This window comes from Pogoniulus pusillus, chromosome 26 (genome assembly GCF_015220805.1).
Source record: "Pogoniulus pusillus isolate bPogPus1 chromosome 26, bPogPus1.pri, whole genome shotgun sequence".
Taxonomy (NCBI): Eukaryota; Metazoa; Chordata; class Aves; order Piciformes; family Lybiidae; genus Pogoniulus; species Pogoniulus pusillus.
The window spans coordinates 5,337,487-5,361,739 of NC_087289.1; the positions used below are offsets into that span (position 1 = coordinate 5,337,487).

At 54.2% G+C, this 24,253-nt stretch overlaps 1 protein-coding gene across 5 annotated transcripts; it reads left to right on the forward strand.

The window, feature by feature from the left end:
- Positions 1-4,253: 4,253 nt before the first annotated feature.
- B3GNT7 (UDP-GlcNAc:betaGal beta-1,3-N-acetylglucosaminyltransferase 7) lies at positions 4,254-23,905 on the forward strand. 5 transcript variants are annotated; one of them, XR_010307159.1, is made up of 4 exons: positions 4,254-4,496; positions 8,060-8,141; positions 9,548-9,652; positions 12,054-12,225. XR_010307159.1 is itself a non-coding variant. In XM_064165236.1 (4 exons), the coding sequence occupies exon 4, from the start codon at positions 20,538-20,540 to the stop codon at positions 21,666-21,668; it is 1,131 nt and encodes a 376-aa protein (XP_064021306.1). In that variant the 5' UTR covers positions 4,254-4,496; positions 8,060-8,141; positions 9,548-9,652; positions 20,465-20,537; the 3' UTR covers positions 21,669-23,905. The 5 variants fall into 5 exon arrangements, 3 of the variants coding, with proteins under 3 accessions (XP_064021306.1, XP_064021307.1, XP_064021305.1); XR_010307158.1 differs by lacking the exon at positions 12,054-12,225 and adding an exon at positions 9,782-10,208; XM_064165236.1 differs by lacking the exon at positions 12,054-12,225 and adding an exon at positions 20,465-23,905.
- Positions 23,906-24,253: the final 348 nt, after the last annotated feature.

Sequence of the window (24,253 nt, forward strand, 5' to 3'; positions counted from 1 at the left end):
TCAGCTCCTGAGGCAATAGGTCCTTGCTTAGGAGCAGTGAAGGTGATGGAGGGGGTGTTAGCATCGTGGCTTTAGGGGTGTGTTATGGGTCAACCCAGGTGGGCAGCCGAGCCTCTCACAGCTGCCTGCCCACTCCCCTGTGGTGGGATAGGAAGAGAAGCAGAAGGGTAAAAGTGAGAAAAGTAGATTACTCATTAAACTGTCTTTATCTCAGAGCAAAAGCTGCATGCACCAGCAGAAGAATGAGCTCATTCACTGCTTCCCACAGGCAGGCAGGTGTTCACCCGTTTCCAGGAAAGCAGGAATGGTTTCTTCATCATGCATGACCATTGCTTGGGAAGATAGATATCAGGACTTCTCCTTTCTCCCAGTTTCTATTCCTGAGCATGGTGACTTAATAATCAGGGATCTCCTTTTGCTCAGATGGGGTCAAGTGCCCCAGCTGTGACCCAACACATCTTGTGCACTCCCAGGCTACTCATTGGCAGGCCAGGGTGAGAAACACAGAGATGGCCTTCATGCATTGTAAGCAGTAACTAAAACATCCCTGTTTATCAGCACTGTTTTCATCCCAAGTCCCAAACATGGTGCCATACCAGCTACTCTGGGGCAAATTAACTCAGTCCCAGACACAGCCTGGGCAGGATTCATGTTTGTTGTGCTTCACATGCAGTCAGCCATAGCACACTACATGTAGAAGCACAACAGGATGCAAGCCAGACAGTAGCTCTTGTGAGCCCAGCTGTGTGCCAGAGGAACTAGGTGGGTGGCAGCAGGGGCTGGTGCAGGGCTGGCACCCAGTCACTGGACACAGACCAGTTACAGAGAGAAAAGAAACTGGAGATTCCTTAAAAGTTGTGAGGAGACCTGAGAGGATGTAGCATACCACCTTGAAAGGAATGAGGGCTGTTGGTTGCCTGCTCCCTGTGCAGGGAGATCCCCTGTTTGGGTCACCCAAAAGCCCTGTAGTACTGAATACCAGGGACGGGGAGTCTTTGTGTCCCCAGCTCCAGGGGACTCCAGGGAAGGCTTTCCCCCGAATGTCTCTGCTCTTTTGGCCCTTCCTCTGCACACTGGGGCTAGATCAAAGAGCAAAGCGGCACTGGCAGATGATGCTCTCACTTCATCGGATCGACAAAGGTTCCTGCTACTGCAGCAGTTCCGAGTTAAGCTCTTGCTGCCTGAGCTCTTGCAAGCTCCCTCGCAGCCCTAAGGAGCAGAATACAGGTTTGTAATTATTGAGAGGTTTTTATCTGTGTCTTGCCATGAACCAATGCAACTGATCAGCAACTGCACCAAACATGCTGTGCCCAGCTTTCTGTGCAGACTTGTGCTCTGAAGAGTAAGGAAGGGAAAAGAAATGAAATCCAAAGCTGTAACACCAGATGGGCAAGGAAGCTGTTTCAGCCTGGTTTATAGCAGTGCCATTCTTATGCACAGGGATCCCTTACAGTAGCCCAGATCTGGAGTTTGACCTTTAAGTGGGCACTAATTGGTTTCTGATAGGCTTATAGCCAAGGAGAAGGTCATGGACTCAGCATGAAATCGAGGCTGTTCCTTGACAAGGTAAGAATCAGGAATGGAAACTACCACCACACCCATTTTTCAGACCTCCTTGAACATCAACAAAGAGGTTGAGAAATACCTTTGAGGCTGCAGTACTGGGGTGTTTGTCTCAAATGCAAATATAGTAACTTTAAAGTATCTCCTTATTTTAACTCTTTCCAGCCTGAAAGAGCTTTGTACCTGCCTCAGAGCGGACAGGGAGACGGCAAGAGCCAGAGCAGAGGAGATGTGGGGCTGCCTCTGAGCCCACTGGAGGGTGGGCAGCTGGGGCTGGGTAGAGTTCTGGGTAGAAGTGCTGCAAAAATGTAGAGTGAGTTTTAGGGATAGTTATTTAATCTGAAGTTCCCATCTGTTACTCTCAGGAGTGGCTCTTGCAATCCCTTCAAATCCATCAGAGAGCCATGAGGATGGTTGGAGGTCGTGAGCATCTCCCTTACAAAGAAAGATTGAGAACCCTGGGGCTGTTTGGAGGAGAGAAGCCTGAGGGGAGATCTGATCAATGTGTACAAATATCTGAGAGGTGAGTGGCTGGGGCCAATCTCTTTTCGGTGGTCCACAGCAATAAGACAAGGAGCAACAGCTACGAACTGGAACACAGAAGGCTTCACCTCAACATGAGGAGAAACTTCTTTGCAGTGAGGGTGACAGAGCACTAGAACAGGCTGCCCAGAGAGGTTGTGGAGTTTCCCTCTCTGGAGCCTTTCAAAACCCACCTGGATGCATTCCTGTGTGAACTACCCTAGGGGAACCTGCTTGGCAGGGAGGTTGGACTTGATGATCTCTGGAGGTCTCTTCCAGTCTCTAAGGTTCTGTGAGTTGTCACATGTGTTCTTGCAGCAAGGTTTGTGCAGGACAAAGGTGCGAGGGATGCTCTGCACAGGAAGGATGCAGCTAGCGTGACCAGAGCTGCCACAGTGGGAGGCCTGCAGGGTTGTGCTTAGGGGACCACAGCTGATGGTTGCCCGGAAACAAAGTGTTACTGTGATCAATACCGGCTTGTGCTTAAGTTTATGTTTGTTTCCAGGCACAGTTTGAAGCCAATATTTGTGACCCTGAGATTTAGTTTGTCAGGACAATCCTGTGACTCCCTGGCTTGTGTGGCAGACAGGGCAGCAGGAGCCCACAGCTATCCTATAAGTTTTACAATGAAATTGCTGAACTTAAGAACCTGCAACTCCATAAACTTGACCCGAGCTGTACCTGCAACAGCTAAGAGCTGTTACATGGGCTCTAACTTTCCCTACAAGTCTACTGAACACACAGCTTGTGCCAAAGATTGATGCTGCATAAACCCAGCCCAGGTTTTCCTTTGTTTCACACCCCATTAGCTGTGGGTGGTAAAGTAATCATGCAAGATGTCTCCTCCTTGGTAGACTAATGCAACTCCCTTTTGCTCACAGCCTGAATTTCACCTTTTCCTGCTGCACTCTTTTAGGCAGACAGCATCTGGTCGGGTTTCTGTTGGTTCAGTGCATTTACTGGGTATTACTCAGCCAACTTACTGCAGTACAAAGGAGAGAGCGGATTAGAGCAGGTTAAAGCTGTCCAGCCTGGCCACACAGGAGCCACTGTCAAATAAAAGCTCCATAAATACAGTGTACTTTTTTCTGCCTCTCCCCTTCTTCCACACGTGTATCAGTAGCTCTTCCAGATTATTGAGACAATAATTGCTGCATTTCCTGGGTGGGGAATCTATTGCTTCTCCCTTTGCAAGCAATAAAGATAACTCTGCTGGCACTGCTGCGGCTTGGCCTGAGGCTATGCTACTGGGTGACTGATCCCAAGGGGAACGGGAGCAGTGGAATCACTGACCTCAGCCTTCTGAACAGGTAGCAAGTGCCTCCAGGTCACTCCAGTGGACTATGACCCACATGGAATGAAGGACCAGCCCACAAGGCCAAGGCACACCTCAGAACCCAGTGTTCTGTGGAACTGGGGTAGGAGAAAGGTGCTCTGGCCCTTTTTGCTCTTCTGCAACTCCAGACCTGGGAAAGGGGGTCTCTCTGTGCTCTAGGACTCCATGCAGCTCTATATATTGAAGTCATCTGTCAGCTGTTCCCCTGTGGCTGCCTTCAGCATCATAACATCTGGCACAGCTGCTATTGCCCCGCAGTGTGGGTTTTCTCATTCCCCCCATGCACTCCCTGGGCTGAGCTAAGGGGGTGGGGGATAGGATCCATATCTCCTGCTGCTTGACAAAACCTCTTGATGATGGAAGGACAGCTGTGGGGGGAGGGGTTTCTGCCACTGCCTATTGCAGCAGCACTTGTTCTCTGTTCCAAGGCAGCTCAGCTCCGTGAGCTGCACTCCTGAATGCAGCTTGCAAGGGACTGGTGACAAGCCATGGCCTTACCCTACACTGGTGATTTGGGACCTTTGCCACTGGTTGCAGGGCTCTCTGTTGCTGCTGGTAGCTGACAGCGGTGTCCTGCTTGATCTCATGGCCAGGAGTGCAATTTCTGGGTGACCTTTCTCAGGTTCAGCACCGTAGGCAAAGCCTTCACACGTCTCTGGGCTTGTAAAACTCAACTTTGTTTGTTGTGGCAGTTTCACTGGAGATAGGAGCTGAAGAGGGACTTTACCACTACTGAAACCTGGCAAACACCCAGAGGGGAAGGCTGCTAAGATGCACCTATCAGCCGCTCGGATTCCACAGTGCAGGGGATGGTGTTGTCCTGCAGGCATTTCTCCAGCCCACTCCCTGCCCTCAGGGGGCTCCTCTAAAAAAGTTGTGATATTTTTTTCCCAGTAGCTGCTCTGCTGAAGAGTTTTGCATCATTTCCAGGCGAAGGGGAGGTTTTTATGGCAGTGCCCACCCCACTGCCAGCCAGGAGCCGGGAAACAGGAAACCCTTCTCTGCCCCTGTCCCCCACGGCAGACAAAGCCTCGCTGTTGGTCAGAGGACGTTTGGTGAAGCCAGAAGGCTCCTGGTAGGTCTCGCCTGTCAGAGCCAAGAAGGGTCCCGTTAGGAGCTTGTGGTCCCTTTCTGGTTTTGTTTCTATTCAGACATCTCGATCTGTTTTTTTCAGCCCGCTGGCTGCTGCCCAAAGGGACCTGGGGCTGCGAGGCCATCCCGGCCGGTCCGCCGCTTGCTTGCAGCTCCTCCCGGCCCCGACGGCGGCGGGAAGGGCTTCGTTTTGGCGGCGGTGAAAGCCTCTCTCTTAGCGGGGGCACGGCTGTGTCCCCTTGGCCCGCGGCCGGCGCCGGCAGCGAGCGCTCGGTGGGGGTGCTGGGCAGGCCGGCGCTGGGAAGACTGCGGCAGTGTTCGAGCCCAGGGCTGCTGAAAGGGCTCAGTGTGTGCCGAGCGTGAGTCACTCGGGCGGGAGGGCAGCTGGCAGCCAGGCAGGAGCGCGGCGCAGAGCTGCTGCAGGAGGGGCCAGTGCCCGGCAGAGGCGGCGAAATTAACAGCGGTAGCGTGGCACGGGGGCAGAGGGGCTGGAGGGAGGGGGGAGGCTGGCAGAGAGCGTTTCCAGGAGCCGAGGGGTTTGAGGGGCACTGGCATCACACCTGAGAGTGTGTGTGTGTGGGGGGGGTTAGAGATGGGAATGGAGAGGGGCAGCCTCTGCTCCCCCGTCTGCCTCCAAGTACACCACTTAGCCTTCCTGGGGCTCTGGGTGTCGAACAAAGACTGGGGAAGCACTGGGAGAGCCTGGCAGGTTTCGCGGAGCCGTGCAGACAGGCTCTGTGTCACTCCTCAGTGCCCCAAGTGCCAGCTTGCAGTGGTGCTGCTCCATCCCGGCTGGCGCAGCCCTGGAGCTGCTGGTTTTCTTTGGCTGCAGCCCGGGCTGTTTGGCTGCACGCTGCCCAGTCTGGCCCATACACACCCAGGCAGCTGCCAGGCTGTGCCAGCCCTGACCGTCCTCAGCATCATCTCCCCAGCGATGTCACCTGTTGTGGCAGACCCAAGAGGTTGTTTGTCACTTTCTGGAGCAGGTGTCATTGCTAGTGGCTCAGTGCCACCTCCTAAAGTGATCTTTGCTCCTTGGTGACATCCCAGGTAGGACCTCCACATCTGGCTGTGAAAGGAGAAGTAGGAAGGAGCAATGAGTAGGAAGAAGTTTCTGGTTAAGTTTGAATGCAAACATTCATGGGAAGGTCTAGGGTCATCTTGAAAGCAAACACCTCCACTTGGGGGAGGGTTGATGGCACCCAGAAGGGTCCTCACCAACACGTCTGAGGGTTTGGCCATATCCTACTGCTCATTTGAGACACTGGCACTTTTGGGTCCAGCTTGTCCTGGGGTCAGGCCCATGGCTACTGGGGATAGCAGGAGCCTGGGGCAGATGTGGAGAGGGTGTGCTCAGAAATAACTCCCATAGTGATTGATCAAGAAATAGGTCTTGAGCAGACAATGCTTTGCTGATTTTCTTTTTGTTGTTGCTGTTTTGTTTGTTTGGGGTTTTAGTTGGTGGGCTGGTTTTGGGGGTTGGTTGTTTGTTTATTTGTTTAATGAGGGTTTAGTTGACTGAACTGCAAAGAAGTTGATCTTCACTCAAAACTCACACAAAGCACCTCTAGCACAAGCAACCACCACCTAAAAGCACAGGGTCTCACCAACTAAACAGCTGAGGAGGGCAGCTGATCCTTCTGGGCAGCTTGGCCACATTTCTCTATGTCCAGACCTACAGAAAACCACTCCAGAGGCTGGGAATTATCTTATCAGCTCCCTAGCTGTCATCCCAGGACCAGTTTCTCCTTCAGACGTCTGAGGTCATTCATCCATGGGACCCCACAGCTGAACTCCACTGCCACCTGTTCTGTGTTGGCACCGTAAACTGCTGGTGCCATAAAGTGTCCTTGGCACCCCGCTCCAAGGACAGATGGGTTTTCCACCCTGCTCTTTCTATGCTGCCAGGACAGCTGTCCAGCTCTCCACCATTCCCTACCTCTCCCTAGCACTGGGCAGATCTTCAAGGCCCTGCAGGAGTGACCTCTTAGGGTGGTGCTTTTCTGTCCTGTTGTTACCAGTGGCAGCAGTAAGATGAAAGGAAAGTAGAACATCATGGGCAGCACAGCACGATGATAAAAATGGGCTGGAAGGACCCATGAGAGTCATCAGCTTGTCCCTCCACCCTGCAGCAGGAGCTGATTTCCCACAGTGAGGCAGGGATCAACCCAGCAGCAGGCTGGAGCCTCCCTGGACCGGCAGCAGCGTCAGGCCAAGGGATGGCACAGGGCTGTGGTTGTGCTCGCTGTGAATCAGGAAAAGAGCTGGATCCATGCATTAATTCATTGGCCATGTCAGCCCACAGCATGACTTCACCGTCGGGTGAACATCCCACCATGGAAACCAAACCTCAGGAATGCATCTGGGTGTGCCGGCTCCCTTCTCTCCTGAGGGCCCTTGCATGGCCAGAACACTCCCAGGCTAGCAAACCGTTGTTGCCACCACTCCCTTCAGCTCCCTGAACTGGGCTGGGGAGCAATGGCCACGCAAGGGTTATAACCTCTGCTGTGTGGGTGCCCAGGGTGGCATCATGGGTGCTGACCTCCCTTCTTTATGCGTGCAGGAATAGGGAGCTTTGCTGCGGCTTTGGTCCAGTGGCCCCAGCCGAAGAGGGGGAAATCTGTGCTCCTCATACCCACTTTCTCCACGTGTTGCTGCAGACAGACACACCAGTGGCTGCAGCAGAGCCCAGCTTCTGGCACAGGCAGTGCGCAGCAGCAGAGCGATGGTTAACGACGAGCAGAGCCACAGGGACAGGGACATCTGAGTCGCCTCTGCCTCCCTCCTAAACCCACGTGGCCAAAAAAGGCTAACGTGAGCATTTCTGCCTCCGCCGGCCCAGGAGGGAGCCCTGCCGAGCTCGGGGTCCCAGCGGGCGAGCCCTGCGCTGGGACTGTCTGGTTTTCCACTCGGGCTGGAGAGGGGCCGCGGGCAGGCAGCCGCTGGGCTCAGGTGACTCCTGAGCCTCCCTTTCCATCTGACTCATGAGAGATGTCCTGAGCACTCTCCAAAAGCATCGTCTGCAGCTCGTGGCTTCTGTCTCCGTGCCAGGCCCCCAGGCAGCAAGGCTTCCTGCGGCTTCGAGTGCAGTGTGCTGGCACCCCGAGCACAGCCCTGCCCAGGCTGGAGCGGGGAGAGCCATTGCTGTGGGCTGATGCCCAGCTGGGGCTTTGCCTTCACCCTGTGCTCGTGGCTGGCTTTGTGGGACAGTCTTGGCAGCAAAGCTGTGCGAGATGGGCCCTTGGTCCCTGCCACAGGCAGGAGCATCTCCACAGACAGGAGCATCTCTGCAGGCTGGCTTCAGCACTGGTATAAAATTGATTTCCCAACCCTCCAACCTCAGAACTTTTCCCTCCTGGTTCATTCTCTTCACCTTTGCTATTTGGAAGGGTTTGGGATGCGAGTGATCCCCTCTGGCAGGAGGACAAGTTTTTTCCTTTCCCCTCCTGTGGCCAAACTCATGACGACATGAAGGTGTCTGCTGTCTCATCCACACATTGCCATCCCTCTAGGCTTTCTTCATCCTTATGTGCTTGTTTCCCCCAGTGCCTGGATGCCACCCTGCTGTGAGTTCACAGGACAAACCCAGACCCCGAGGCTTTCTACGTGAACTGAGGAGTAGAGAAAGGTAAGCAGAGGCACAGCTTACAGGGACACACTGGGCTGGAAGAGACAAGCCAGAGCCTTTGGCCTCCTGTGTCCAGTCATGGGGCTGTTGGCATCATGCCTCAGAGGCAGCCCCATGAGCCATCTGCTCCCCTGTGCCCACTGCCGGAGCCTCAGCATCAGGCTCCCCCTGCTCCTTCAGGAAGGGAAATGTTTTCCCTTTTCCCTCCCCTCTCTGCTGGCCAGCATGAGTCTGGTTTCCCCCATGTGCTGCCGCCAAGCGCCTCTGGAACCGCTGGAAAATGCATAAAAGGCCTGGGCAAGGATGCGGTGAGGGTTACTCACAGTCACAGCTGGATCCAGCTGCTGATTTAAAGCAACAGCATGGCCACAATGGGCTCCCCAGGAGAGCCAGGGGTGCAAATCCCCACGGAGAGGAGGCAGCATCTCTGCCAAGCAGCAGCCCAAAAACTGGAACAGAGCTTTTTGTTGGGGAAACAGAGCAAGAGGCAGCCTACGAAGGCAAGCCTTAGGAGGGTGGATCTGGTCCCCAGGGATTTGCTCCCCTAGGATTCTGAGAGCTTCCCTGTGCCCTGCTCCTGTGGCTGCTTGGTACAAAGGCTGGGATAGTGCTTCCCTGGCAGCCCTGGCTTGTGTCTCACCTGGGAACATGGCTTCAACAGCATCACCCCCAATGACACCATGTCACCTCCCCATCCGCATGACCCTGGGGTCTCATCCCACCCTCCTGTCCCAGTATTGCTACTGTAGGGTCAGTGCCCCCCCCGTGTGCTGAGCACTGCGCTCTCCTGATCCCAGAGGCAGCCAATCCCAGAGGGATTGAGTCCAAGTGGATGCTGCTTTGGTCTGTGACTGGAGATGCTGCAGCAGCCTCCAGTCTTGCAGTGCAAGCTGCTGGAGGCCAATGGAGTAGGAGGGAGAGCTCAGCATTGGGAAGCTAGAAAACCATCTCCTGCCTCTGCCTGAGACATAAAGGGCCGCAGGGCATTGGGGTTAATGTGTGCTCAGGGCTCGGTTTATGGTCCTGTCACCAACGGGCAAGCTGAGGGAGCTTTCTGTGGGAGTGGCTGCCTCTTGTCATGCCACGTCAGACCTGACCGGGCAGGTACATGACGTCCGTCCCAGCTTCCAAGCTGGTGGTGTTCACTCAGCAATAAACCAGGGTAATAATTAATTGTGGCTGCCCAAGGCACTGACTCAGAGCAGAGACCGGGGCAGAGGCAGTAACTCCCAGCCCCTGGCCATAGTCACCAGCATGCACACGAGAGCAGCAGTGGCAGTGATGGGCAAGCCTCCCAGGCCTGCTCTCTACCTGCTGGCACAGGCCAAGCAGCATCACGAGAGGTGCTTAGAAAGCAAAGGTGCAAGGAGAAAGGGATGTTCCTTATCGTGTTGCATTGCTTCCAGGATGTTTGCCCTCATCCGAGTGCATGCGAAGTCCTGACGTGGTACAAGTTTGGCTCAATTAAACAAACAGTTTGGCCTTGCTCCCCACCCCAGGGTATGTCACAGGTGAGTGGTTTAACAATGGAAAACCTCAATGTGTGACCACCCTGCGTCGCTGGTCTTGAGTCAGGCTTGGTGCACCTCCAGGTGCTTGAAGGTTTAGGGAGGAAAGGGCTGACTGAGGTCTCCACGCAGGTCGTGAGGTGACAGGATCTTGGGGTGTGTGTGAAAGCCAGCCCAGGCAGCACTGGAGTGGCCAGGAGGTGTGAGAGTCACCAGGAGAAAATATGAGGCTTTTTTCTGCCTATGTATGATTTACTAGAATGGAAGGAAATCAGAAAACAGCACCAAAAGCCTCACAGCAAAGAAACCAAGGCAGCTTCTCCCAGCGAAACAAACCCCACAACACCAGTGGGAAAACAGTGGCTGGGTCAACCTGCCACAAGCCAGTCCCCTGGGGTGGCATAAGCAGCACCAAAAACAGCTCACTTCTTTCTTCTGCACTTCTTATTTTTGTAGAACACTTTAATTCAGGTCCACTTTGGAATGAAATGAGGCTGCTTGAAATAAAAAAAGCAAAACCAGAAAGAAGAATGATGGTCTGCTTTGAGCACATCTAAATGAGCCACTTTGGCATCACCCCAGCCCCTTGCCCTTTCCCTTTGCCCACATGATGCCCTGTAGCCCTGCTAGATGCTAGCTCCAAAGCCTCATGCCCTCACAGGTTGCTTGTCCCCTTCTCCAGCAGGGACACTGGAAGGGATGCTCAAATGGGAGCTGAGTGGGTGCCATTGCTAGTGGGTGCCATTGCTACTGGCTGAGTGGGTGCCATGGTGCTGGTAAACGGAGGTGGAGGCTTTGTGGAGGTGGCTGCCGTTGACAGGAGCTGCTGTCACCCTGGCCATGATGTGTGTCACCCATGGAGGTCCATGCATTCTCTTCCCTCCTGCACCCCAGACAATACCACCGTAATGTGCCTGGGTGCCGTTGCCCATGGGTGCTCTGCCAGCTCTCGGGGCACTGCAGCAGCTTGCCAGCCAGTGTTGTGCAAAGCAAAGGAGCTTTTCTATGCCCAAGCAGCACCTGCCACCTAAGAGCCTTTCTCCTGACACCACATCTCTGCCTACAGTGCCAAAAAGGCACATGGTGCCTCCAAATGTCAGTCTAATGGCGTAGGCCTAACAAATAAGGGTGCTGGCTGCTGGCTGCTGCAGCAAAGGAGGGGCAGGGCAGCAGTTCCAGCCACTTTACTGAAAGCTGCAGAGATCTGCTGGGTCTGCTCCTGGTGATGCTGCCCCTGACTTGAGTTTTAGGTGGACAAAACCCATCAGGTTTCTCTTTTCCACTCTCAGCAGAGGGGTCGTGGCAAAACCTGTTCTTGCCAGGTGCTGGGAAGGGGCAAAGAGAAGGTGTCTGGGGGAGCTGTTTTCAAAAAGCATGTTCAGTTTGGTTGTGTCCTTCCTGCCACTTCTCTGCTTTCCCAGGGCAGTTCCAGAGAGCAGGGAGCCTTGGGTTTGTCCTGAAGTCTTCTCTGCAGTGATGAAACAAACGTTAAAAAAAACCCCAGTCACTTCCATCATAAGATTCAGCCTTGAAACAGGTGCCAGGGGTGCCCAGGGCAGTGCCTGTGCCTCTGTCATTAGCCTCAGACCTGGCACTGCTTGAGTCTTTCATCAGCGTGAGAGGAAAAGCTTTGCAGAGCCATCTTGCTCTGGGTCTGCAGTGATCTCATGCAGCAGAAGGTGCATCTGTCCCACACAGAGGGGCTGGTGGGAGACAGGTCTGCTCGCACAGAGCGGGTTATGCTAGCTGAAACCCTGCACAGCAGCAAGGCAGCATCCGGGCAGTCCCCACGCTGCAGACCCTGCTGCCTTCCTGCACGGAAGCAGCCGTCAGAGAGGAGGAAGCCTGGGAGCATGGCTGACAGAGCTCCCAAGCTGCCAGGAGCCCTCCTCACCCCCCCCTCCCCCCAGCCGTGCCACTTCCATGCCAGAGCAGCCAAGCTTTTAGACATAGAATCATAGAATCAGTCAGGGTTGGAAGGGACCATCCAGTTCCAACCCCCTTGCCATGGGCAGGGACACCCTATCCTGGATCAGGCTGGCCACAGCCTCATCCAGCCTGGCCTTAAACACCTCCAGGTATGGGGCTTCAGCCACCTCCCTGGGCAACCCATTCCACTCTCATGGCGAAGAACTTCCTCCTCACATCCAGCCTGAATCTCCCCACCTCCAGCTTTGCTCCATTCCCCCTAGTCCTGTCACTCCCTGATATTCTAAAAAGTGCCTCCCCAGCTTTTTTTGTAGGCTTCCTTCAGGTACTGCTGCACCACAGCCAGCCCTGGGCTGGATGTGATGGTGCTGGGAGATCCAGAGAGCTGCAGGAGCCTGTCAAACACCCACAGCATCTGTGCATCTCCTGTAGCTGCAGCACGTGTTTCAGAGCTGTGTTTGGGGTTTCACTCCAGCTCCCCGTGGTGGGAAAGCTGCCATCCCTGTTCCTACTGTGATCCCAGGACATGCTGCAAGAAGGAAGGAGGTGGTTGTGATTTTGGGACTTTGCTCTTCGCATCTCATTGTGGCTGTTTGTGGTAGGGAGGCTCTCCAATGAGGTATTCCTCTACTGCAGAGCAGGGTGAGTTCCCAGCCATGGACTGGCATGCACCTACCATCCTTGTGCTATAGAGATGAGATGAATCCTTCTCTGGTCAAGCTGATACTAAGTGCTGCTCATCATTGTACCCCTGACATCCTTTCTCATGGCTATGCTTTTCCTGGGACCATGGCTTCAGTAAAAATAGAGACTTTCCTATGTGCTGTGGGAACAGGCTAAAAGGGAATCAGGAAGGTGCGTAGGGAATGTTGGTGGTCGTAAGGAGGCTGGCTGTAGGGTGGTGCAGAGCTGGCACAGCCTGTTTGGGCAATGGTTCCTGGGGAGCTTTGCATTCCCCGGGAAGCAGAACTGCAGGGCATCTGGGAAAGTGATAACATGAGATAAGGAGAGACAAACAGGTTTTGGGAAAACAGCGTTCCTCCCCAAACTGAGCTGGACTTGGTGCTTTCGTGGAGCAAGGCTAAATGCTGAGGCATTTAGTAGCAGAAGCTGTGTGTGTCCACTCTTGGAGCAGAAGAGCCATTCCCATGACAAGAGCAGTGTGTCCAGGGGCTTGTGAGAGTTGTGGTGCAGCCTGACTCTCAGCACGAAATGCAGAAAGGCTGCTGGGCAGGAAAGGAAATATCCCAAAGGATTTCCTGCAGGCTTTCCAGCCTAGCTTCATGGTTGTCACAAACAGCTGGTGGGAATGGGAGGATGACAAAAAGGGAGACATGAATAATGATGTGGACTCATTCTCATGGCTTTAAAAGACCCTTAATTGAAATGCTACACATGAGAGGACAGGAAGGGCTTAAATCTGCTTCTCAGTGGGCGGTGGGATGTCCTGTGCTGGTATGGCTGCAGCAGGGGCTGCAAGGAAGAGTTTGGAAGGACACTTCACCTGCCTGTGGTGCTGGCAAAAATTTGACCCATGAGACAGGTCCTGACATGCCAAGCAAGGATCCTCCTGCTGCAGCAACCCTTCCTCTCAACTTCCTGCACCCCAGGTGAGGTGTGGGTCCCAGGAGACATGTGTGTCCTGGATAGAGTGTGGGTGCCTGGTGAAGTGGCAGTCCTGGGCAGAGTGCTGGTCCCTGGGAATGTGTAAAGCCTGTGTGAGATGTGGGTCCTAGAAGAAGAGAGGTAGGGTCCAAGGAGAAGTGAGGTGTTGGGCAATGTATGGATTCCAGGAGGGGTGTGCCCCACTGCTCCAGGAATTCCAAACCATGCTGTGCACAGAGGCAAAGCCTAGATCTCTGTGTCCCCATGAGAAACTGGGGCTGGACCTCGGTGCCTTTTTTTGGGACTGAAAGTGCCTTGCCTCTGCTGGGTGGGGGGACAGGAACGACTCGTATTGCTTTTCCAGACGCCAGAGGCACTTCTTCTGTTGAGCACTGGGATCCCCTTCCCATAACTGAGATCCTTTGCAATTAAAAGCTATAAGGATTGGCTAAGAGCCCAGCGAGGGCACCGTGCCCGGCACAAAGGAGATCCTGCAAGATGCCGTGGAGGAACACCTTCGAGCTCCCAAATCCTTGTAGATGTCCCATCAGCGGTGGGGAGGGTCCGCAGGGGGAAGCGTGGCGTGTCACTCTTAAACCTCTGCCCCTTGCAGCGCTGGGGATCTCTCTGTGCTAGTGTAGCTGAGGTGGGGCGACGCAGAGGGGCAAGAGTTAACCTACCTGCTCTGCCATCTCTTTTGGCTCCACCTCAGAGACCGAGGGGAGGGAGAAGGGGAAAAGTAGGGGGGGGGGTAAGAGGGGGGAAGAAAGAAGAGGAGGAGGAAGAGGAAGAGGGCAGAGAGAAGCGCCCGGACCGCGGGCAGTCCCGGCCAGCAGCGGAGCGGCCGCCCCGTCCCACTCCCAGCATGTTCCAGTGGTGAGTGACTGCCAGGGAGAGTCATTCCGCTCCTGCGACACTCCAGCCCTGCTCCTGCAACACTCCAGCCTCGCTCCTGTCCCGCTCCTACCCCGCTCCTACCCTGCTCCTACCCCGCTCCCGCCGCACTCCAGCCGCGCTCCTGTCCCGCTCCTGCGCCGCTCCTGCCGCACTCTTGCACTGCTCCTGCCCCGCCTGAGCAGCGGTGTCCCCTGCTGCCCTCCTCTCGCTGCCGGTCATCGCTGTCCCATCGCTACGTCCTGCTAAGAGCCTGAAAGACTGCGAGGTCCCCTCCCCTCCTGGTTCTTCCCCGCAGGGTCCCTTCCGAGGCGCGCCCCACTCCTTTCCCCACAGGGTCTCTTCCGAGGGGTACTCCGTTCTCATCTCCGCCGAATACCTTTCCAGGGACTCCAGGTTGCCTTCTTCACCGAATCCTTCCCTAGAGGTTCTCCGGTCCCTTTCCCACCCGATTCCTCCCGAAGTAGTCCCTGGTCCCCTGTTTACCGGGTCCCTTCCGAGGGGTGCCCCGGGGGCGGCTGGGTGGGAAAGGGCAGATTTGGTAGAGACGATGCGCACAGGAAAGGGGCAAAAGACGGCGCCGTGTCCCCTGGCCCTGTGTCTCCATTCGTCCGGACAGGCACACCCGCGGGAAGGCTCTTGGGGGTGTCCACTCCCAACGCAAACCTTTCGCCATTCCGGGGCACCGGAGCTCCGCATGGCAGGAGCCGGGACGGAGGCACCGGGAGGGGGCTGGCGGTCAGTCTCTCACCCTTCCCTGGGTATGCCTGTCCCAGTTCTTCCCTGCAAAGGACTGGTTTGTGTGGTGGGACTGGGGGCCGGGGGGCAACAGGACCTGCTCCGTGGGGTCCTTGTCCCACTGGGGCAGATGCCCATGCAGCAGTGGGCACCATCCAGGGTTTGGGCTCTTGCTTCTTTCCCAGCGCTGTGTTTTATCACCCTATATTTAAACTGGACATCTTTTCTGAGAAGGGGACGTGTCCCAGACACCCCAGGATCGGAGGGAGACAACTAGTAGTGAAACGAAGTCCCACTTGGTGCTCATACCCAGCCAGAGCAGACTGCCCTTGGAGACATTTGAGCACTTTCTGCCCAGCATCTGCTCCCTCTCCCAAACCCTTGGCACCTCCAACAGAAAGGGCTCTATGCTGGTGGTGCCTCTGCCGGCTCAGTGCCTGGGTCTAATTGAGGGGCCAGAAAAATCCAAATAAATAGGCAGTCCTGGCCTATCAAAGACTTTTTCATGCAGATCAAAAGTGGCTGTGTGCCCCTCCAGGGACGGGGATGGAGAGAGAACCTCGCTCTCCTGGGGCCTCGCCTGCCCTAGAGCGTCACCACCTGAAAGAGAAATTGCCCACCTCTGATTTGCAGGTTTATATTTAACTGCCGTGGCTGTGGTGTGGTCCTCTCACAGGGAGGCTTTTCAGCTCTTTTTTTTTTTTTTGGTGGGGGAAAAGGGACGAGGAGGAGTGAGTTGGGACCCTTTCGAGGCTCTCTTGTGTCACTAATATCAGTGGTTGGGGTTGCCAGTCCCAGCTGGCACCAGCGGGAGCCCAGATGGGGTGAGCATGGGTTGCTGCTGTCCCACAGAACCTGCTGTTCCAGGCTTTTGGGGATACTGAGAGAGACTGGCTGGGATTTGTTCCCCAGGGTGGTTTATTCTTGATGGCAGTGAACCCAAAGTGCCACCCTTGCCTCCTGTGGAACCATGGCTCTTGGGGTCTCCAGAGAGCAGCATATAGTTTCTCCCCAGCTGAGGAGACCAGAGAGAGGGACTCAAGACCAGAAAAGATATGCTTATGGTTGTCACTCTTCTGACCCTCAAAATCCTTGGTGTGATGAGAGAATCTTCTGCAGCTGTGCCTAGGGTCCCTGTAGTCCCTGTTGCTTTCCTGACAGTGCAGAGATAGGACTTCTGCAAGGGAGAAGGTAGCCATGGGGTTCTCAGCTTGGCTGGACTCACTGGTGGTGCCCCCATGGTTTGCAGTGAGATCTACAGAAGAATCCCCAAGAGGTCTTTGTAACAAGGCAGAGCTGACACTTTGCACTGGTGGGAGCTGGCGAGCGGCGTCCTCTGAAGGAAGGAGCAGTAAGTTGTGCAACACCTCACCCATGTACCCAGATGCACCCAGGCTACCCAACCCTCCCCTCAGCCTCACGGCAGCATCGTCTGCAGGGGCTGAAATAAAAACTAGTGACTTCAGCAGGGCGACAGAGGTGACTGGCTCCATGCAGCTCCCTTCTACGCCGGGCAGAGCCTGCCCAGGGTAGAACCCCTGCATAACAGTTAGTGACAAGTCTGAGATTTGTTACATTCTGTCAACCATTCCCTGCCCATGGCTTCTGGGTAACCTCTGGGCATCCTTCAAGCTGGGTATTCTGTCATGTGTTGTCCTTGAGGTGGGAACAGAATGAGAGGACACAGTCTCAAGTTGTGCTAGGGGAAGTCTAGGCTGGATGTTAGGAGGAAGTTGTTGGCAGGGAGAGTGATTGGCATTGGAATGGGCTGCCCAGGGAGGTGGTGGAGTCGCTGTCCCTGGAGGTGTTCAAGCAAAGCCTGGATGAGGCACTTAGTGCCATGGTCTAGTTGATTGGACAGGGCTGGGTGCTAGGTTGGACTAGATGATCTTGGAGGTCTCTTCCAACCTGGTTGATTCTGTGATTCTATGATTCTAGGGCTGAGGTGTCAGGATGGGACTGGTGCAACTGGGATTCCTATGCAGAGGTGACTGGGGTTTGCCAAGTCCTGATAAGAGGTTTTAATACGGCTTGGTTGTGCACCAGACCAAAGGGATTCTAAGAACAACCTCAGAGCCAGGCCTGGAGAGGGTTAAGGGGAGGGTGACATCTAATCAGAACTGGTCCCTCATCAGTCTCAGATGAGTGGTTACACATAAAACCAGCCAGGGAATATCTGCCCATTTGCCTGTAATTACTTATTTCCACGCTATCCGATCACAGTTTTCCCATGTGAATGAAGGGCTCAGCCCTTTGTGCTTGAGGGCAAAGTCAGGCACGGGAGCTCCCAAAAACTCCTGGGTCCCTCTGTTCCCATTTGGGGCTCCTGTATTTCAGAGTGCCTGGAGTCCCCAAGAGCAAAGCTGTCCCCTTGCCCTGGGGACCCTAAGGGGTATCAGAGTGTCTACCAAGCAGGTGCCATGATGCAGCCAACCCCCAAACCCCAGCATCTTCCCAGTGGTGCTGATCACAGTCTAGATCCTAGGACCAGGAGAGCCCTTGGGGTTTTTGGTTGCCTTTGTTTGTTTGTTTGGGGGGTTTTTGTTTGTTGGTTGGTTGGTTTTCTTTTTCTCCTTCCTATTCATAAACTACTTTTGTCAAACGTTTCAGATTTCAGCCCCAAGCTCCTTCTCTGGGAGCCACCAAGCACCTGGCATGTCCCCTCCCCAAGGGAGTAGGCAGAGATAAGTCTGTCCTTGGAAGCTGTCTGGCCCCAGATGGGCACATGGAGTCCATCTGCTGCCCCAGTGCCCAGTGCTTATTTGCATGGGGAGAGGGCCTGAAGTGGGTGGAGAAACCAGGACTGCAGCAGGAGGAAACTGGTGCAGATGTGCCAGATGTGGAAGAGAGCCAGGCACTTGGGAGCAAGACAGTACAGAGTGGGCAGTTCCTCTCCTCCATGGCAGCAGGGCCCAAGCAAACCCACCCCTAGCTGTGTGGAAAAGCAGGCTGGGGGACACTGAATCCATTCGTAGCCCCTGGGTGCAGCCATCCCCCTCTTGCAAGGGCCACAGGAGGATCCTTCTCAAGCCCCTGGCAAGCTCCAGGATTTGTCCCATGAGACAGCATCTTCCCTGTCCAGTGACAGCACGAGGGGCAGTGGGTGCAAGCTGGAGCAGAGGAGGATCCATGTGAACATAAGGAAAAACTTTTTCACTGTGAGGGGACAGAGCCCTGGAACAGGCTGCCCAGAGGTGATGCAGTCTCCTCTGGAGACATTCCAAACCCACCTGGATGCATTCCTGTGTGACTTACTCTAGGTGATGCTGCTCTGGCAGGGGCATTGGACTAGATGACTTTTAGAGGTCCCTTCCAAGCTCTAACATTCTGTGATCCTATGTGTGACTGCCTGAGTGCTGAACCTGCAGCGAGGAAGAGAAGGGAGATGCCCCCAAAAGGGGCTTTGTTTGCCCTACCAGCCCTAGCACCCCACACCCTCAAGTCCAACTAGCTTCTAACTCTACCAAGTCTGGTGCTAAACCATGTCCCATCCTATCCCTAGCTGCTAGGGAGAAGAGGCTGACACCCACTCACTACAGTCTCTTTCCAAACCTACTGAGGGTGTCCTCAATTGCCATACTCAGATCCCTGATAGAGACATTAAGCAGAGCTGGCCCTGGGGAACATCACTTGTCCCCAGCTGTCAACTGGATTTAACTCCATTGACCACACATCCAAGCCATTTTGGCCAGCAGGATGTGGGGGGAGTCATCAAATGCTTTACTAAAGTCCAGGTAAACAACATCCACATCCTTTCCCTCACCCATTAAGTGGATCACTATGTTACAGAAGATCAGGTTTGTCAAGCAGTACCTGTCCTCCAAGAACCCAAGTGGTTGCCCTGCACATGCTGAATCATGGCACTCAAGGTGATCTGCTGCATGACCTCCCTTGGTAGCAAGGTCAGACTGACAGATCTGTAGTTCCCTGCATCTTCCTCCTGGCCCTTCTTGTAGATAAGCATCACATTTCATAGAATCATAGAATCATAGGATCAGCCAGGTTGGAAGAGACCTCCAAGACCATCCAGTCCAACCTAGCACCCGGCCCTATCCAGTCAACCAGACCATGGCACCAAGTGCCTCATCCAGGCTTTTCTTGAGCACCTCCAGGGATGGCAACTCCACCACCTCCCTGGGCAGCCCATTTTCCAATCTCCAGTCAGCTGGGACCCCCCCAGTTATCCAGAACTGCTGGTAAATGATGTAAAGTGGCTTGGTGAGCACCAAGTGGCCAGCTCTCAGTACCCTTGGGTGAATGCCACCTGGCTCCATAAACTAGTGTGTGTGTAAGTGGTGCAGCAGGTCACTAAACATCTCCTCTTGGACTATAGGGGCTTCAATCTGCTCCTTATCACTATCTTCCACTTCAGGGGGCTGGGTATCCAGTGAATAACTGGTCTTACAACTAAAGACTGCAGCAAAGAAGGTATTGAATACCTCAACCTTTTCCTCATCATTAACCACAGTGCTGCTCCTACACCCAGCAAAGGTCAGAGATTCTCCTCAGTCCTCCTCCTGTTGCTAGCACGTTTGTAGAAGATGTCTTGTTTCTTTAACAGCTGCAGCCACATCAATTTCTAGCTGGACTTAGGGGCTTTTCATTTTCTCCCTGCATAGGCTCACAAGTTTGTGGTCCTCTGCAGCAGCCTGCCCCTTCTCCCAACAACAATAAACCCTCCTTTTGCCCTGAGCTGCAACCAAATGTCTCCAATCAGCCAGGCCAGCCTTCTTCCCCACCGACTCATCCTTTGGCACATGGGGACAGCCTGTTCCTGTGCCTTTAGAACCTCCTTCCTGAAGAACATCCAGCCTTCCAGAACTCCTTGGCCCCTCAGGGCTGCCTCCCACGGGCATTTGTCAACTCGTTTCTGAGCAGGCCAAAGACTGCTTGCTGGAAAACTGAGGAGGCAGTTTTAGTCTCCTCTTTACTTCTCCAGCAACTCTGTCACAACAGTGACACGATTCTAGAGAAGATGATAGAGATCTCTTATCATTTTGTGATTGCTGTGCCAAAGATGACCTTCAACTGTTACGTCACCCCCAAGTCCTTCTGTGGTCACAAACAGCAGGTCCAGCAGGATGCCTTCCCTCCCTAGCTGGGTCCCTCACCAGCTCTGTCAGGAAGTTCTCCCCACAATCTAGGAACCTCCAGCAGTGATCCCTCTCTGCTGCAGTGCATTTCCAGCAGCTGTCAGGGAAGCTGAAGTCTCCCACAAGAACAAGGGATAATGATTGTGAGATTTCTCCCAGGTGCCTAAAGAATATTTTGTCTGCCTCTTTATCCTGAGTGGGTCTATAACAGACCCCCACCTTGTTGACCTTCCCCCTGTTTCTTACCCATAAACACCCAACCATCCTTCTCTGTCTCTCCACTTTCTTCTTTCCCATGTACCTCTTTTTGCAGAAAGGGTTTACCAGATGACACCAGGGTCACCTGCCATAGGTTTAAATGTTGCTCCAGAACCACCTCACAAGCAGGATGCTGGTGGGAAGAGTGTATGGAGGTTTTCCACGAGGCTGCTGCACATCCAGAGGTGATGTGACACAGATTATAAGCACCTCATGACCTCTCCAGGAGGCGTTTTTGCAGGCAAGCCTCTCATAGCCTGCAGTTTCCTTGGCTTAACCTCCTGTCTTCTCTCTTTAGGAGGAAAACCATCTACAAAACAGTTTGCCTCTCCTTCTTGCTGGGGGTCACGGTGACAGTGCTGCAGCGGGGAATGGCCCCCAGCCAGTTCATGCAGGGCCAGCAGCAGAAAGAGCTGCCCCCTCTGGAGCCCTTGAAAACGCAGAAGAGAGACAACTCCTTCTCTCTCACCGACGCTTTCTGGAAGAGCAAGAAGGAGAGGGATCCTGAGCAGGAGGAGGAGAGCGTGACAGCAAAGCAGGCAAAAGCCTGGGATGTCACCACTACCAATTGCTCAGCCAACCAGAACTTCAGCAAGGTGGAGTGGTTCAAAGGGCTGGAGCCCAACTTCCAGCAGTTCCTGCTCTACCGGCACTGCCGCTACTTCCCCATGCTGATCAACCACCCCGAGAAGTGCGGTGGAGATGTCTACCTGCTCATCGTGGTCAAGTCCATCATCACGCAGCACGACCGCCGCGAGGCCATCCGCAAGACCTGGGGCCAGGAGAAGGAGGTGGAGGGCAAGAGGATCAGGACGTTGTTCCTGCTGGGCACGGCCTCCAAGGAGGAGGAGAAAGCCAACTACCAGAAGCTGCTGGACTACGAGAACCGCATCTACGGAGACATCTTGCAGTGGGATTTCCTGGACAGCTTCTTCAACCTCACCCTCAAAGAGGTCCATTTCCTGAAGTGGATGAACATCTACTGCGACCACGTCCGCTTCATCTTCAAAGGTGATGATGATGTGTTTGTGAGCCCCAGCAACATCCTGGAGTTCCTGGAGGACAAGAAGGAGGGAGAGGACCTCTTCGTGGGGGATGTCCTTTACAAGGCCAAGCCGATCCGGAAGAAGGAGAACAAGTACTACATCCCCAATGCCCTCTACAACAAAAACATCTACCCACCCTATGCAGGGGGTGGGGGCTTCATCATGGATGGACCCCTTGCCAGGAAGCTGCACAAGACCTCAGAGACACTGGAGCTGTACCCCATCGATGATGTCTTCCTAGGGATGTGCCTGGAGGTCCTTAAAGTATCACCCGTGGGGCACGAGGGTTTCAAAACCTTTGGCATTGTAAAGAACAAGAACAGCAAGATGAACAAGGAGCCCTGTTTTTTCCGGAGTATGTTGGTGGTTCATAAACTGCTGCCTCCAGAGCTGCTGAAAATGTGGGACTTGGTCCATAGTAACTTGACATGCTCCAGAAAACTCAATGTCCTTTAGCTCAGCCTCTCTGGAGAACTGGGACTGCAGAGGCTGGGACAATAGATTCCTGCTTTGGGATGGGGCGAGCCTCTGCTGGTGGAAGACAAGTCCTTCAGGGGCATCTCCCTCCGGGGCAAGGAGGTTGCCTTGGACAGGGTTTGTGATAACGTTTGCTCCTGTACTGTAATGTGGTTCACCTATCTCCAGCTGGGTTGGGGGTTGCAAAGAAAGAAAAAAGAAACAAAAAACAACTCAACAAATCCAGCACAAAATGAAGACAGAGAGAAAAGGCAGAGGGGGTTGTGCTCGGCTTCAGGTACCACCTCCACTAGAGCATCATGAAGGACGGGGTTGGGGGAGGCAGTGAAGGATGTGGCACAGGCTTTTCTTGGAGTTGTTCAGGGTCCAGCTATTCAGGGAAGCTGCTCCAAGGGAGCTGAGCAGTTTACAAGTGCATGAGACCCCCTGACCCAAGTGTCTCGGGGATTTTATTTGCTGTCTCAATGTTTTCCTCTGTGTAGGGTTTTACTGACATTGACCCTCTGTGCTTTGAGTTGCCACCCACCGAAGTCCTCTCTGTGTGCCCACTACACAGCTGGGCAAAGGGGCTTTCCTCCGAGGCTGGACCTCGCCGGCCCTGAGCCCTCGTTAGGGTCTCAGCCAGGTGGTTGTGTGTCTGGGGTCTCTGACCCTGATGGTGGCTCCCAGCACCAGCCTGGGCTGTGCTTGTCTTTCCAGCCCTTCTGCCTGCCTTGGAGGAATGCACCCAGTCAAAATTGCTCAGGGATTTGTTCCTTCTGGCAGGAAAGGGAAGGGATGAGGTGGGCTGTCTTTGCCTCCAGCCAAGGAAGTGGCATAGAAACCCTGTCAGCCCCAGCAGGAGCATCCCAGGGGCTTACCACACCTGAGAACTCAGCTTTGGTTTCAGACGTTCCAGGGCTTGCCTCTGAGGGTGACAACAGCCCCCAAAGACCACTTCTACCTAGGCCCTGGTTTTGCACTGAATGTGATGTGTGAGGGCAGGTTGGAGAGGAACAACCCTGCCCCAGCATATGCAGTAGAGTCCATGGGCACAAGGTGAAGGAGGCTGTCTGGTGTTTCAGACCTCTGAGGACTGTTTATTCTACAGGATGAGGCCCAGAAGCACAACAGGGAGCAGTCTTACAAGACACAACCTTTTTTGGGGGGCTGAAAGGGCCACTGGAGCTGTCGAGGGGAACTCCAAGCCAGCTGTCGTGATTGAGCACATCCCCAGCCCCTGACACAGAGAGGCACACGGGGCAGGGGCCACAGTAGCTTTCCAGCCACCGACTGCAGGCGTGAGCAAAGCCACAGGCGTGAGCAAAGCCACCCTTGTGCACAGGCACTGCTGTGCCCAGGCCCTGCTATAGGCACTGTGCACAGAGATGTCCCCACCTGCAGGTGTCCCTGCCTGTGAGTGGACACAGCCCAGCCACATCCATCACCCTGACCACGCACAAACCCAGGCACATGCTCGCTCGCTCCCTCGCTCTCCCTCTCTGGTGCCAGACATTGAAAGGAAAAAATTTCTACTACCTCAAAGGTCCCCCTGTGCATTTCCTTTTTTTTTTTTTTTTTTTTTTTCCCCTTTCCTTTTCTTAATGTGCTTTGGAAGTGGGCCTGTTACATTTGCTCCAAGTCTGTATGGTCCCCAGGTTGGAAGACAAACAAAAAGAAAGGCACAAAGCAGCCAAAACAGGCACCCTCGGCGCCAAGCCGCACCACTGCTCAGCAAGTGGCCCTCAAACGCTCGGACTAGATGCAGAGTTGGAGAGGAGAAAGGTCCCTTTGATGCCCAGGGATCAGCCCTCGGTACCAGGCGATACTGTGAAATGTGCTTTCTGCCACCCAGCAGCACCATGTCCTTGGGGCAGCTGCCAGCAGAGCCCGGGGGGCATTTCCAGTGCCTGCTGGGCTGTGGGCAGCACACAACACTCCTTTGCTTTTCCCCTCCCTCCTTCCTCTGGGAGTGAGTTCAGAAATGCTTTCCAAATTGACACCTCTGTAATTTATGTCAGGTACAGTACATTAAGTATCCTTATGCTGTGTGCAGGGACAGCTCTGGCTCTCTGTAGCAAGCCTTATGGAGAGCCAGAGCTGCGTGCACAGAATCTCTCAGTGTTGCTCTTCACCTGGTGGGACCTGTACAGAGAAACTCTGTAGATTTGGTGAATATTCTACTTTCCAAATAAAGGTTTGAAGAAGAAGATGACAAAAACCAAAACAAAATGAAACCAAGCCCTCACCTTGTGTCATTGTTGGTGGGTTTCTACTGGCCAAGACAACATTGCTATTCCAGAACAGAAACCTAGTAATGGGCTACAGTGGCAGAAGTGCTGCTTGGAGCTGACAGCTGGGGGCTGGGGCTTCCCAGCCTGGCACTGCCTCCTTGCAAAGCCTGACATGGTGTTTAAGAAGACCCAGTAGATTATTTTCTCTCACACACTCCTCCAGCTGCAGTTGAAATGCAGCTGTACTTCAGACTGCCCCAGTGCCCTGTAGCAAGGGGGTGATCACTTGACTCTCTTAGGGAAGATGCTTTGGCAGGTTTGGAATTGCCTCTTTTATTGACCATTCTCTCC